The sequence below is a fragment of the Nelumbo lutea genome, chromosome 3 (assembly GCF_056320005.1).
Source record: "Nelumbo lutea isolate HS-2025 chromosome 3, American lotus-T2T, whole genome shotgun sequence".
NCBI classification, from domain to species: Eukaryota; Viridiplantae; Streptophyta; class Magnoliopsida; order Proteales; family Nelumbonaceae; genus Nelumbo; species Nelumbo lutea.
In genome coordinates, this window is record NC_142686.1 from 4,373,681 (window position 1) to 4,390,395 (window position 16,715).

Consider the following 16,715-nt stretch of genomic DNA (forward strand, 5'->3'; position numbering starts at 1 on the left):
ATTTCCATAGATAAATGAGCTGCTCGAAAATTGTTCTTTTCGCAAAACCCACTAATACCAAAAAATGAACATGAATTTATTTCTTGTCCGTAAGACCTACCAATTTACACGCTCCTACTTCCCAAAAAAATGAACAAGGTTAAAATATTGTCTTTAAATTTAAAATTATTAATAAATATACATAAATAGATACATTCATTCATTAATTCATACATTATATATATATATATATATATATATATATATATATACACACATTTGAAGATATATCGGATATGCATGAGGGTGAAATCAGATTGCCCGAATCCTTAACACTAACTCAATATGAAGTTGATATAAACCCAGACTAACTTTTTTCAAGCTGGGTTGAGCTTAACTGGATTCAAATTGCATCCCTACTTTGGGTTGGGTTCCTCTATATTTTTTGTCCTCCCTATTAAACCTGATGTTATATTCTATGGGGCAATGCCTATCCAGCTCTCCCATCACATGTCTGCAAGTGGAAAAGGAAAATATGATATATTCTACTTCTACCATATGAAAACTTTGATATGTCACTTATTTATGGGTGCCATATTGACAAACCTAATCTTTGGTTTAATTTGGTAATCACTTGAATGGATGGAATTAATTCATTGCTCTGAAGGGGACAGGATCTAATAGGTACAACATAATTAAGCATATTAAATGAGCACTTGATAAATATTTTGATAAATATTAAAAATAGGTTTTAATCTTTTTTTAAAGATGTCAAGAATGGGGTGAAGTATTTTAAGGAACAAGTGTTAAAAAAAATTTAATTGCTTATTGAATGTGCTTATAACGTTGTGCATGTCAGATCCGAACTGCTCTCGAAGACCACTTGATGGCCTTAATTTTTGCAGCATAGGGTAATTTGCTTACAGCATTGGAGTTTGGGGATGAAAGTTTCTTCATGCAGAATGGGCTACCAAAATGCCCCAATTTTAAATGTGTACTGTTGCTTAAGGAAGCTCAGTATTACTTCTGCCAGATGTAGAGATCAGGGATGCAACTTGTGATAATCTAAAATCCAACTGGAAAAAAGTTGCTTGAGGCTTTGGGAAACCTGGCCCGTTTAGATCTTCTACCCGCACCGACCTAGAAGCCACTGCAGCATAATTGGGAATATCAAGATCTGGACAGACCTGATCCAATTTAAACACGATAATTTATATTTACAATACATAATTTTGCATATATATATATATATGCATTTTGTATCACTAATTTTATCTTTAAAGGCTTAGATTTTAGTCTGTTCCTCACACCAACCTACCAGAATACATCCCAGCCATGCATTGTAAATGATAATATACAGTACAGAAGATGTTCCTATTCACGGCTGCAATGTATGCCAGGTTGGTGAGGTATGTTTTGTGACGAGTAAATCTGGACTTTTTAGATTTTTCATTATGGTATAAGAATAACACTCCTAAAACCAGTGTTTCAACCTGTTATTGACCTAGTCAGTTGAACCATTTGAATCGTCACTCGGCCTTGATTTTAGGTCTGGTTTTGTTGAAATTTGTTATTTGATAAAAATGTTGACTTGGTAAAAAACTGTTTGACTCAGATGGTTCAACTATTATCCCATCTGACCCAATCACTTAGTTGTGGGTCGCACACCCATTGTATGTATAAACTTCCGAAGGCCATAACTTTGCACTCTGATGCCCAATTTGGGTGATCATTTTTTTGGTAACTTTTCAAGATCTTTGTCCCAAGGCGCCAACCCTGCTATTTTCACCAAAACCCTTTTTTGGGCCTCAAATTGCAAATTTTAACATTATTTTATAAATAAAAAAATAAAAACTGAATTAAAAAATATAAAATGATATTTATATATACATATATTACATCTAAAAAATAATTATACATTTTTTAAGGATAAAATATATATTTATACCTCTCTCTCTCTCACATAGGGATGCAAATGGATTGGATCCGATCTGATATATATGCTATATATTTATTTATATAAATATATATAATAGATATATATGTTATTTATTTATTTATAATATATTTTTATAAATTTGTTATATCATTTATTTTTTTTATAAAAAAACATCTATATATATGATGAAAATAATAAAAAAAACTTATATTTTTATTTTTCTTTATTTAAATTGGTATATTTTATTTTTCTTTTAATAATTTATTATTTTTTAAAGAAAACAAATCAGATCCGAATATCTAACTTCCTGATCAAATTCCAATTTAGATCCATGTCTATCAGATCCAATTGGATCTTTGGATCAGATCAAATCAGTAATTAACAGTGTCAGATCAGATTCGGATATACTCTTATTCGAATCGATCCAATCCATTTGATGGCGTGACATGATCTACCCCATTGGACCCAAATAGTCAAACCAATGAACCCACGACCCAGAGGCAAAAGAAGTGAAGAAATTAAGCCAACTAAACCCAATTCAACACAATGTTAACAGGTTGGGTTAGACTCTTAGGGCAGATTGGGGGTTCAACTAGCAATGGCATTAATTCCTTTATGTTGTTCATCAATTGCTTCCCAATATAGCACTGCTGTTATTTCTCATCTTAGTAAGGTCAGTAGATATTTTTACCTTGAGTTTGGGGCTTGACCCCGCCCCCCTACTTATAACACCCCCCCAACCCAGGTGAGAGCGGAATTTGGACCCAAAGTCTCCAATAGAATCAGCCAGAGACCTTATCAATCAACTGAACCAGTTTGTCACCGTTAGTTAGGTGACAAAGTTATTGTAATAACAATCTCCCGCCTCTTGGGTGATCTAAATGGAAATATTTCTTCATCATTCAGTTTGTAGTCATTGAAGCTTGTCAAACTGCTCCATGATTGCATGATTTGCATCAACATGCAAGAACACCAAGTTCCTCTGAGATTTTGACATTAGTTGGAGATTTTGTGGAAAAAAAAAAAAGACTAAAGCCATCTCAAATTTTTTTCTTATACCCCTCCCAAGTATGAAAGTAGATCTCTGTAACTAGGTTGTCATCGGTCATCCTCAACAACAGGTACATCATGGTAGTAATTTTGTTGAAACTATATGCTGACTATCCGTTCATCCTTTCTGGAGAGACCGAGGACTGAACTTGAGGCCATGGCTGCGGCGATGTCCAAAACTAATAGACGAAGGAGAAGGGTCCATGCTTAATTTTGAGACTGCCGAAACCAGTCCAGTAATCATCCCTTCCTCTTCCATTGCCTCCTCCCTCTTATGGTCAGCTTGTTTACGCTGATACTTCTGCCTCTGTTTCTTTGATGGGTGTGCCTTCTTAAAGAACTCAAATGAAGTGGGGAATTTATGCTTGTCTACAAGGTGCTGTTGCCGGCTTTTATAGCTCTTTAGTTTCATCCCACAACCCTCAACCAGGCACTCATACTGTTTCATACATGCATAGAAATGTTAGTAATGAAATATGATGATTACGGTGCTATATAAAAAGAGAAGCGTTGTTCTCAGTTATAATCTTGTAACCGGGATCCAAGAAACGACAGGGAGACGTAGTAACAAGACATTCAATACTATTTATTGTAAGCAAAAAAGAGTGCTATTTAGTATGTTGTAATGTTCTGGTCTTATAGAAATATAGTTTCCACCATCCTGGTTTTAGTCCTCTCCCCTTGGGATCAAGCTATACTTCCAGTTGGGTGAACCAATAATTTAGTTGACTTTTTGTTGAGAATTTTTTAACCCTACGAGTTCAATCCCAGCTTAACAGCTGAAAAAAAAGAGTTCCTTCGGAAAATACTTGGTCTCCTCATTTTCCGAATTGCATTTCACAACATGCATTTTGATATTTTTAAGTGTACATAACATCATAGACTTCATAGTCACATGTGCAAGCTGCTTCACAAAACATATGCGCATTAAATAACAAGTAGCAGCCATTGTTCCTAAATGAGAGGAGAATTGAATTGGAAAAAAAAGGTTAAATAAATATACAAGGATGGAATGCAATGAAAAGCAGAAACCTGACCAAAGGCATAATATTGCAAAAAAACAAAGCTGTCAATGGAAAAGAAGAAATACCATGGGAAAGCCACGTGCAACTTTTGCCTGAAAGAAGGAATCATGGGCTTCTGAAACATGTATACTGAGTAACCGTGATGTTGGGTAAACCCTTGAACAAACTGAACAAGATGCAGTGTGTCGGGCATGGTAGTGATCTTCAAAGTCCTCCAAAGAACTCAACTGTGCACCACAACCAACAATTGGGCAAAATACAACCCTGCTAGAAGACCAAATTGTTGAACACAGAACATATAAAATACAGTAGTACGGAAATATTTTTATCAGAAAGGAAATAATGGCATTTACTGTCTGAAGACAGAGCACTTAAATGGTGGCCCTAAACCATGCAAAGTGCAAACCCCTAATTAATGGTCAAAAGGTACTTGTTTTCATAAACAAAATTGTCCCTTTTTTGTCATTATATAAATTCAAGTATTTTTTGTCTTTTCACTTGGAATGAGACCAGAGTTCCTATGAAGACTTCTACCCACTCTTTTCAGATCTGAGGGCTTTCCTTTGGACTTCCAAATAAGGTAAAATTGGTCCATCCAAGCACATGCTATTGCATCATTGCCTATAGGTGGTTAATACTGAAGGGTGTTCTGAACTTCCATGCTCCAGATCAAACCTAGGATGTCACAATTTCAAAAAAATGCCCGAAGAAAAATGTAGCAATCATTTAGTTCATAGAATTCTTTGCTTAACTGCATTTCAAAATATTCTTAACCAATGGAAAGTAAACACGGCGATTAAATTGATATAATCATGTTGATTATCTACAGACCATATCTCCCAAATGGACACAAAGCAATTGGTTGATATCCCTTGAATACACTAATACAATCTAGCAAAGCCACCCTAGTTTATAATTTAAAAGCAATGAGGCAACTGAAAAGGAAGGTGGCTGAATACAAAAAGGATTCAAGAGGAGAAAACTTGACACCACTGTTGCTCCCAACAATTCCTTTTCCCAAATTTTTATGATGGACAGAATTACTGCATAGAAGAGGAGAAAACTTGACACATTCTGCCAATAAAATTTTCTATTGAAAATTCAATTTATTATCTGACTTGTCACCACTGTTGCTCAGCCTATGCAAGCAGATTTAAGCCATGCTTTACCCATCTTAACTTAGGCTATGGAACCAACAGTTTGTCCCTGGATCAGGTTAGCACTGCTTGTTTGGCTCACATTTTTCATATCAGGTCTCATTCAATCCAAAAAATAGAACCAATAAAATGAGGACCTAAGTGCATATAACTAAAAGAAAGAAAAAAATAATAAACTATAAGAGATTTCTAGGCAATATATTAATCCTATAAGAGATTTGGCCCTTAAGGTTTGTATAGGTAAATGAGCTTAGGTTGACACCTGCACTTGGTTTGCACACCTGAGAATTGAACTGAGGTCAGCTCATGAGCCTAGCTCAAGAATGAGCTAAGCTAGCTTGGCTCATTTAGAGCACTGATTGTTCTGTTAATGCTCCAGGTAATTTATTTTGCAAGCCTTTCTTTGGGAAGCATAAATTGATTACACGTATCCATGCAATTAGTGAATATGAAACATATCTAAGTATCTTTCCATGCTTATACAGCCCCATCTTCATTGCTAACCTAACAGGGACAAAAATGTTATGAACGGTTCTTGGGGCCATAGTCACCAGTTTCTCCAGAACAGCTGACAAATGGTGAATTGATTCACCTTGAGTTGATTCTTGATTTACTACAAATATAGAACGTATCTGATTACTATTTTTGTAAGGTTTGTAAGGTATGAAATAATCCCTGTGTCCTGTATAGTTTTGAATCCTCTCATTTAATATGTAATGAGTTTTGAATAATTGACAGGAACTAAAATATCCTGAATGGTTCTTAGTACTATGCTCCAGAACTACCAGCAAATAATTAATTGGTTTGCCTTGAACTGGTTCTTGATTCACTACAAGTCAATTTACAAATCACAGAAAGTCAAGCGAATCACATAAATAATCTTTTTCTTATGGTTGAAAACACATTATTTGGCTTGGCCATGAATTTAGAGAAACAAACTAATCAGAGTTGCATATTATTATAAATTAAGAAAATTGATATTCTGAACATGGTGAATTGAATTTTGATGTCACTAACTGAACAAATTAATGGCAATTAATGGCGTATTGAATTTCGGTGAGTGGGAAAACTAGAAAGAATGGGATCAGAAATAAGCATATTGGAACCTAGGAGTAGTTCCAATAGGTGAAGAAGTAACTTGTTGCAAGTTGACAGGTCTAGAAGAGCAAGGGACAGTCCAAAAAAGACATGGGTTGAAGTAGTGACTAATGAGAAATGAGTTGAAGCTCAATAATTAGGCCCAATAATTTAACAATGGATATGGCACTGAACAGAGTGGAATGGTGGGACAGGATCATGTAGCCATCACCGTATAGTTGGGACAAGGCTTAGTTCAGTTGAACTTTGGTACTTGGATTCACTAACCAACTTTTAAATCATGAATTGTGAATTGAACATGCAGTGAGTTGCTTGCAGAGGGTCTCTCTGCTGCAACCATGAGGTTTCAGGTCTGATAGTTCACTCCTAGTTACATAAAATAGGAAGATAAAAAAAAGTTGCTCAGGAGACATGGAAAACGAACTAAAAAGTTCATCCAGTAAAATTTTCTTCACAACTCCAGAAAAGAAATATCAATGGAAGGGAGAGGGCAAGTAGAATATACAAAAAACAATTTAGTATATCTAAAACAACTTATAGTTACCATTTGTGTACTCAAACATGAAGCCTTAGGGTTTTGATGCACTACGTTAACATATAAAATTGACCTTGACAAGTCAATTCCCCTTCCTTTATTTCAACCTGAGTTAAACTGAGAGAGAGAGAGAGAGAGAGAGAGAGAGAAAGAGAAAGATCTTCTGAGCATAAACTTTGAAAATGGAATCTAACTATTATCACTGAGATGGGGTGGGGGCAGAAGCAGATGAGTACAATCAGCAAATCTTAGTTCCTTAACCAACGCTTTTGGAGATTATTCCAGAAACCCATTTAAATTACATATGAAACAATATCTCAGCATGAGTATCTGTATCGTGGGAGTATAACATAAAAACATATTTTAAGGCTAGTTTAGAAGACAGGAGGTAGAAACCCATCCTGAGAGTACTGACTCACTGTGACAGTGCTCAGACACAAGCAAAACATGTTACCACAATAACCTTAACCTTTCTATGTAAACTCTTTATTTTCTGTTTCTTTATTAAGTCCTAACAGCTCAATATATGACAACATTTTATTTTGGTCTAGCTCTTCAATAAGAGAGGAAAAAGGAAGAATAAATTTTTGCATTCTATCCTAACTAGAGGATAATTTATTAGAAAGCCAAGAAGGAATTACATACCATCCTCCCTCATACTCCATGTCTAGAATCTGATTCTTTTCATCTTCAGTTAAATCTAATGCAACCTGGATATAAATTGGCCAAAAACAAAGAAGAAAATATATATATCAGTAGTATATAATGAAAAAATGCAGGAAAAGAATGCTTCCGACAATGAATGAACCAAAAGAATTATAAAATAGAAAAATTTTAAAGAGTCTATATTCAATAAAGGGGGTCTTGCATGAAAGGGCACTTCTAATCATAAGATTGATGTCATGTAAAAATCATAGTTGTCAAGGCTAGGCGCTCTTTGAGGGTCACCTTGCTCAAACAGCTACATATTTATATGCAAGACACCATATGACATTTTTATATTTTATTTTATGTTATTAATAGTAGTACAATAGATATTATTAGACTAAATTATTCATATTGCGGGTTTATAGTAAAATAATATTATTATTTTTATGCTGCTGATAAAAAAATATTATTTTTTATACTAGTTTCTTTTTATTATTTTCTTATTTGCATGGATTCAATTGACACACAAGTCAGTGACATAGACTTGAACCCTTTCAGACTTTAAAACCTAAATTAACAAGTAAGAAATAATTTGAAGATTTTATCCTATTAACACACACAAGAACAATCAATAGGACTTTTTCTTCATCATCATCTTCTTTTCTCATAAGCATGTTGATTTTCTATCTTTCCACATGGGGTTTACACTTATTTCATGAGGATTATGGTAATTATTAGTTAAAGATTACTGCTTATTACAATGATACCTAAGGAACTACTCTAGGATTTATATTTTTTTATTCTCAAAAACTAATTGCCTAGGCAGGCGCCCAGGCATCGCCCAGATGACTAAGCAATAAGGTGCTCCCTTGTCACCTAGCTTCGCCTTGGTACCTTGAAAACTATGGTAAAAATGAAGATCAATTGTTTACCCAAAAATGGAAGAGGGTTTTTTCCACCATTTACTATTTGAAGGACCATATTCAGTGGTTGCCACTCATAGAGTCCATACCAATACATCAGAGTAAACATGATGTGGAGGATGAAACAATCCATGTTTCTGATAAAGAGGTTTTTCCATCAACTATCCATCAGATGGTTTGCATACAGCACATCAGTGCACCATGTGGAAGGGAATTGTCCATCCAAAGAGGTATATTTTTCAGGATTATTTTACTATAAATCATCGATATTGACTTTACTATTTTACATCATATGAATACACATTATGATATTTTGATGTTTTAACTAAAGAAGGAATTTCACCTCTTCATGTAATCTGTATTTCTCGAAAACATATTCTTGTGCATTAATGAGGTTAAACTCACAAGCTCAAGTACATATCTACTGAGTATGATATGAAGTGCTAAAATTTAAGAATTAAAATGCCACAAACATGTCCTAGAAAAATCAATGTGTCCTTTTGTAAATATACCCTTAAATCAATGTATTAAGGTGATATCCTTGTATGGTAACCCTAATACACAGGGAAAACATGGATATCTTAGGATTATCACTACTGAGCAATATGGGTTATTTTACAGGTATTGCTTAAATGTTGAAAATAGATTAATGCCGATGCTGCTTTTTAAACCAGATTGAATGAAATGTCATGTATATAGCTTAAAAGTAGACACGATAGCCAATATTTTATACCAAATATTTCCATTTTGGAAAATAGAGCCATGAAATATACTTGTAACGTTTCCCAAAGACCGTGTAATGTTTCATACGTTCCATGCCATTTCAAACGAAGTTCTTCTTAGTTGTATAAGTATGATGTTTTAGTCTATGCATATGGGGATTGAAACCAAACAATAAACTCTTTATTCTTTAAGATTTATACGTGCAAAGGTAAAAGTTAATCACTTTTTTTTTCTTTCTTTGAGTTTCTCAAGTTTAGTGGTACTTCCTTATGACTATCTTTTTCTATACCGAGAATTTTCCCAAACAAAGCAAACCCTGTTCAAAATTGAAGGCTAAAAATACAAGTAATTACTTCTTCTGAAAATCGGGAACTAATAGCATGAATTGCTCGTTAATTACTCGAAGTAATTCTTTCTCTTCTTTGCAGAAGTTAAAACCTCGCACAGACGATTGCAAAACCCAAACGAAGAAAGTAAATAATTAACTTAGGAGAATGGAAAAAAAATAAAATAAACAGAACGAACCTGTTTGGCGAGAAGCTCTCGTTCTATGTTGCCGGAAGCAAAGAATGGAGCATCAGGACTAAAGCTTCGACAAACTGGTATCCAATACGGAAACCCTAATTTATCTTCATTTGCAGTGATCGCCATTATTTTCTTCGCCTTAGTAGATTGATGTCTTTTGAAATCAATTGGCTTTGAGAATGAATGTGCCAACAACTTCTCCTTTTCGACTTGGAGACTGAAGAAAGAAAATGAAAAAGAAAAAACAAAACAAAAACAAAACTTTCTTAAAAAGAAAAAGAAAAATTACAGATCAACACTATGTATTTTGGAGTACTAACACTTCCCCCCCGAACTTTCATTTGTAACAAAGCCTACCCTAAACTTAATGTTCAAGTAATTAGCACCTGCCTTGTCAACGAGCTTGATAGTAAAATTAAACTTACTAAAATGTCCATTGAAAGCTTGCTAAGTTGATTAAAAAAATATCAAAACAAAGTTAATAGGCATATAAGAGCATGGTATCTCTTGTTATACTGTTAGTGTTTTTTGTATTTTCTTTTTCTTTTTTTATGCCCGAATTTGTACGTGTAAATAAGTATTAAATATATATGATATATGATATTTGGATTTTATTTGTATAAAATCTAAAGTTAAATAATTGCTTTATATAGTTCAATATATCTTTTTTATATTTTTTGAAAAATTTGTTATAATTTTTTATTTTTATTCTTTTTTTATATTGTTTGTATTTTTTACATTTTTTTATTTTTGTTCCATTTTATTTATTTTTTGCCAAATCGTCTCATAAAATGATATAAGGGTAACTTGTATATTTTGAAATGTTTAAATACCCACACATGGCAATTACATAAAATGAAAATCTTTTCTGAGGAAAGTTAATTGACCATTTAACAAAATGCTAAAAGTGGTAGCAAAGTGCTAGAATGTAAAGTTTAATTAGGTCTTTGTTACAAATGAGATTTTAAGGGACTAAATTTAGTGTCACTACCCCCAAAGTACCATTCAAGATGTAAGCCTCGAAAAAGGGTAAATTACAGGTAGTTTCAGGTTAGTCTCACTTTAGTATTGAATTTCAAAACATGTCACTACATTACTTGAATTTTCAAAAATACTTAAATATACCTTTACATCAAAGGACTTAAACAATGTTTTGGAATCACCGTTGATTCGGACAGTCGGACCGTTCGGCTCGGGAACCATCCAAGCAACTAGTTCTATTTTACCCAAAACCCAAAATTTGTTGAAAAAGTCAATAAATTGTTGACCCAGGCAGTCGAATCGTCGACCCATTCAATGGTTTTGACCATTTTTTATTTTTTAATTATTTATTATTATTATTATTTTAATTTTGCTATCAAAATGGGCCATTTGTTCGAACCAGACGATCAGACCATTGACCCGGAAACTGGTGCCTAGGACGGTTCTGTTTACGGGTTGTTTTTTAAAATGTTGGACTTAAATATACTTCCCTTTTGTCAAATTCCATTGACATCACATTTAAATATTTCTAAAAATCCAATTTTGTTATTCCAAAGTTCCAAGTGCTGAGAGCTCTACAATTAAGTGGATTCATTAGTTCACCGATTGTTCAAGAACAACTCAATAACCTAAATAAGAAATCGCATATTGGAAGGAAATTTGTCAAGAATTCAAACTCAAAATAACTAGAGACCGAATCAAATTAAGAAAAGATTAAAGCAAAAGAAGACGAAATAGGAATAGAGCATGGTTTTGAAAACTAGACTAGACCGGTTGACCTGGGAACTAGGGTTGTTCATAACAAGACCTAAACCGACCAAACCGACCAACCCGGTCCGATCCAACCCGAGTTGGCCGGTTTTTCTTCAGCATCGATCAGTTTCAGGTTACAAAAAAACATAAACCGATGGTTCGGTTAACCCAAACCGACTTAGATATATATTATATATATAATATATTTCAGATATTATATATATATATATATATATATATATATATATATCAGCTTTATTTCAGAAATATACATATTAAATATAAAATTTTTGATATATAAAATATCGGTTTTAATCCATCAAATCATTTTTAATTTTCAGGCATCCAGCCTTTGCTTTCTTAGACTTGAATCATTTACCATTGGCGTTCACACCGAGAGAATCATTCACAAAACCGACCCAACCCGATTCAAACCGACCAAGTCGGTTTTACTTACTACTGAGTCGGTTTCGGTTTCATTTCTAGGTAAACCGACCAGGTCGGGTCGGTTGGAAAAACGCCATTAAACCGACCCAACCCGACCCGTGAACAGCCCTACTGGGAACCGTCCAAGTAACTGGTATTCTCTCTACTAATCTCAATTACGTCTTCATAGCCTCCACCTTTGCTCTCTTCATCACCTTGTTCCACCTCCACACTTGCCTTCAAAAAGTATGATGACAGGTTTTTATTCAAAAACTATGTCAGCACCATTTAATGGAATTGTTGAACCAAAAACAACACATCATCACGAGATATCATCAAATATATCCAAGAGTACTGAGAATAATCATCTACAAATAAAAGAAAATACCGATAGCCACCCATAGAGGAAACATGGTATGGCTCCTACACATTAGTATGAACAACATAAAAAATAGAAGAACACCTTTTATTACTTGCTTTAAAGGAATGCCTACAATGCTTTCCAAGTTGACAATCTTCACACTCCAAACTAGACAAACTAACTGACTTAAACAATTTGGGAAATAAATAACGCAAAGAAGCAAAAGACAAATGTCGTAACCGATTATGCCAAAGCATAACCTGATCCACTGACTCCGACTCAATACTCCTATTTGCATGATGACTCTAATGACTGGAAAGTGCGTCAAGAAGATAGATTCCATTCACCTCACGACCACTCCCAATCGTCTTTTTTTATTCAAGATCCTACAAAACACAATGACAGAGAAAAAATCATAGAACAATTAAAATTCTTTGTCAGGCTACTAACAAATAAAAGGTTAGTGCTCAGTCTAGGAACATGAAAGACAGAAGGTAGGGTAATGATATCAATTATCTTGACAGACCCTTTCCCAGCAATGGAAACATGTGATCCATCAATTGTGGAAACTCTATCTCTGCCAAAGCAGAGCTGGTATGAGGTGAAAATGGTGGTTATATGTTCTGAGGCTCTTGAGTCTATAATCCAGGGAGGTACCCCCTTACCTGTAGTGGATACATAATTTGTAGTGGCATGTGAACTACCTATGTGTGCAAACGAGGTAGAATGACTACCTCCTGATCCACCTGCACCTTGTTGTCCACCTGATACTAAGTTGGAACTGGATATATCCTTCTGATTCAGGAATTGTCCATACCTCTCCAATTCGGCCCTCACTGCAACTATTGCAATATATTTTAGAGAGGCTATAGTAGGTGGCCCTAATAAATCACCAACCACTGTCATATTCACATTTTCCTTTTTATTTCTAAGTTGACTTGGTACAAGGTGTGGGTAAAGCTTCTAGCATGTATCTCTGGTATGTTTAAGTTTCTTTAGTAGTCATAGATCAGATCCTTTTAGTCCTCATTCTTCAGTTCATTTCCACCCTTATCTCCATTCGGCTTAGGCTTCATTGTGCTAACCATAGCTGATTGCTCAAGGCCTAGATTCCTCATCATCACATTTTTCCTACTCTCTTCTCCAGACACAAAGGCATATGCCTGAGAGAGAGTTATACTGTCTCGAGAAAGAATATGTTGTCGTGCAATATCATACTCAGGGTTAAGTCCAACTAAAAGCTCAAAAACCCTATTCTTTTCTATCAACTTCTGATAAGTTGTTGCATCTTTGCTACTTTCCCAAACCACATTATCCAAATGGTCTATCTCCTACCATAAGGTTTTTAGGGTTGAAAAATAAATAGCAACAAACTTATCTCCTTGCCTAGTACAATCACTTGGTTTCTTAACCGATAGGCTCTAGCAACATTTTCATTATGTGAATAGGTTTCTGCTACTCCATCCCAAATCTCCTTAGCTGTGTTAATCCATAAAAAGTTCTTACTTATATGGGGCAACATAGAATTACATAGCCAAGCCATCACCATGTAGTTCTCCTGTCCCCGTCGAGAATGGTTAGTTTTAAGTTTCTTTTCCTTATCGGTGACATACCCCAATTTCCCACGAGCACCAATGGTAGTCTTTGCAGATCGTGACCATTCTAAGTAGTTTATACCATCCAACTTGACTGTGGTGATGGTTCCGACCCCGAAGAGGTCTCCAACACCTCCTCCACCGAATCTTATTTCTCTTGAAAATTTGTTTTCAACTACAAAACCCTCCATAACTCTCAGAATATGTTAGGAAATCTATTTGAGATGAAAAAGAAGGTTTTTATCTCCTTTAGAAACCTTAAACACCCTCCTAGAACCCTAGAAGCCCCTCCCTACAAAGTTTTTTTTTTCCCTGTGGGAGCAGAAGAAGAGGCTATCGCTCCCTCCAAAAACCTCCAAAAAGGCTGGGACTTGAATGACCCCCTTTAGAAAACCTCAAGGAACCTTAAAAAACTAGAGCACCACTTCCTAGGTCAAAATTGAAGAATCCTACTAAAACAAGACTCTCCCCCTTTCTCCAGTTCTTCCTATTTTCAGTGTAAAACCCTAGACCAGCTACAAGGGATTGCAATTCCACCCAAAGGAAAAATCCAAAAACTTGGCTTACCTGAAGTCTTCGATCAATCGTTTACCTTATCATGTAGTTAGCTAATTTAGGGCTATATGATGGAGCAGCAAAAGAAATGTTTAAACTTACTTTGATACCAAGTAGAAAGGTTTGGACAACCTATTTTGATATAAAAACCGTAAAAAATAAAAATAAAAAATAAAGAAGAAGAAGAAGAAGAAGAAGAAAAGAAAGAGATAGATGAGAGATAGAAGAGAACAGGAGAAGCTCAGAATTAGGTTTGGCCGCCCCTTTCATTAGATTATATACTCATAAATAAAAGAGAGTATAAAGACAAGTATGCCCTTAGTAAGTCAGCTACTTGTGAGAACTTAAAAGCACTCTTAACTTAAAATATAAACTAATGGGCCTAAGGCCCAATAACTCCCTAACCATGCTATGTAAATAAAAAACATGTCATATCAACCCAAAACTCAACACTAATTAATGTGATTCTTTTGTTTTTTCAAGAACACTTTTAAAGCTTAAAACTATACTAAATGGAATAACAAATGGATAATTGAAAAAACTTCTACCATGGTTTTGAAAACCAAACCGGACAATCAGACCAGTTGATTCAGGAACTAGTCAAGCAACCGATTCCCTTTCACCATACAACTACTTTTAGGCCAAAAACCGTTGATTTGGTCAGTAACCCATTGACGAGTGGTTGAACCATCGATCCATTGACCCAGACAACAGTTTTTGGGCATTTTTTTATTTAAATTATTTTTAATTTTTTTTAATCCATCCGTTCAAACCGGATGATGAGACTGTTCAACCCGAGAACCGGTCCCCAAAATGTTTTTAAAACCTTGACTTTTGGCTTGTTATTTTTAAGAACAATGTTAAAGCGTAAAACTATACTGCATGGAATAACAAACAAATGGATAATTGATGAAACTCCAAATCCAATGGATTAGTCCCAAAAGGGAAGAAAGCCTGCAACGCCCACCACTACAATAGAACACTGTCACCATTATCCTTCCCTTATCCAGCATGTTAATAGCATTTAGAGTTGCTACAACTATGTCCTTTGGAGTTCGGAGAGAGCATTCTTATTCTTGCTTAAGATTCTCAGAACCTAGCAAAATTAAAAGTTATTATTAATACAACAGAAAAATAGGGCTCAAAAAGTCAATACATTATTCCAGCTGTCATCTACTTAGGCCAAGGATAACTGTTTGTTGAAAGTTAAAACCATTATTTCATTGAAAGTTAAAACCATTCTTATTCTTAAATTCTTAATGATTTTTTGACAACCTCTGAATGGGTCAAAGTTGTGAAATCCAAATGATGAAATTCTAAAAAAGCTTCTGATTTAAGAGAGGAATAAACATATACAAATTTTAGTGCAGACAATACAAACTTAGATCAAGTCTGAGTTGTCCAATCGAGGCCCAATCCAAACTAAAATTTGATGCATTTGAGTTGGGTTCGGACTTGGGTTGCTCAATTAGCCTACATTAAAATTTAGGAAAAATTTATGATGGAGAAAAGATATGGTATAGAAAGAGTTTTGACCAATCAAAACCCACCTATGGATCTTGATAAATAACACCATATTCCCCACCACGTTTATAATTCTGGTTTATTGGTCAGTTGTTTTTCGTCATAGATGTTGAATATATGCATTATATATATAAAGAGCATATATGCATGATTTATTAAAAATATTTACATAGGTGGGTTAGGCTTGGGTTAGGAATTAAGATAAGGTAGGGTCGGGCTCATGCCAGGTTTGAATCTTTGTATTTGATGAACCTTCTTTTACCCCTCATCAAATGGGTCCACTGTTCATTAAGGCCAAAGAAGTTAAAGTTGAACCTCTATTTGATGAGAGGTAACAAAAACAGTGGACCCAAATGAAGAGGAAGACCTATTGTGGAAGAACCAAAGGTTGAACTCGAACAATGCATATCCATTCATCATTCAATCATCTAATGGATTCCATAGGCTCTGGTTACTAGTGAAGTAAGTAGAGTTAATTTCCTTTCATAAATAAAAAACTACATAGAAAGTCTGTTGCTTTTGAAATTAAGTTGCTTCGAGCATACCAGGTGGGTCTCTTTCCCTTAGCCTGTGTTTGGTTGGAGTACGAATACAAATTTGTAGAGTGCAAAACAAAACTGTTTGGTTCATGTGAGTGCAAAGTGGTTCAAGATTTATACACCCATTTTGCACTCACATCATTTGTTTTGAAAGATACAAATAAGAATACAATTTTTGTGGATGTTTGGCATTTTCATCAATGCAAACACAATTGTTTCTTACTACCAAATGGTGTTTCAGCTACTCCCGCCATTAAACAAATATAAAATATAACAGACCATTAAATAAATATAAAAAATAATAGATTAATGTTGTAGCTGAAATTTCAGATGGAAGTTGACCTCTCAAGAGCAACTCTCCTCTTGGCAAGCATGAGAG

The 16,715-nt window shown here is 34.6% G+C and overlaps 1 protein-coding gene across 2 annotated transcripts; it reads right to left on the reverse strand.

Annotated features, from left to right (window-relative positions):
• Positions 1-2,791: 2,791 nt before the first annotated feature.
• Positions 2,792-9,990, reverse strand: LOC148862476 (nucleic acid binding / zinc ion binding protein). Of its 2 annotated transcripts, none has more exons than XM_088975231.1 (4): positions 9,603-9,990; positions 7,429-7,493; positions 4,059-4,257; positions 2,792-3,407 (listed from the first exon to the last, which is right to left on the reverse strand). In XM_088975231.1, exons 1-4 carry the CDS (start codon positions 9,726-9,728, stop codon positions 3,087-3,089), a joined length of 711 nt encoding a protein of 236 aa, XP_088831357.1. In that variant the 5' UTR covers positions 9,729-9,990; the 3' UTR covers positions 2,792-3,086. The 2 variants fall into 2 exon arrangements, with proteins under 2 accessions (XP_088831357.1, XP_088831356.1); XM_088975230.1 differs by having other exon boundaries at positions 4,059-4,260; positions 9,603-9,847.
• Positions 9,991-16,715: the final 6,725 nt, after the last annotated feature.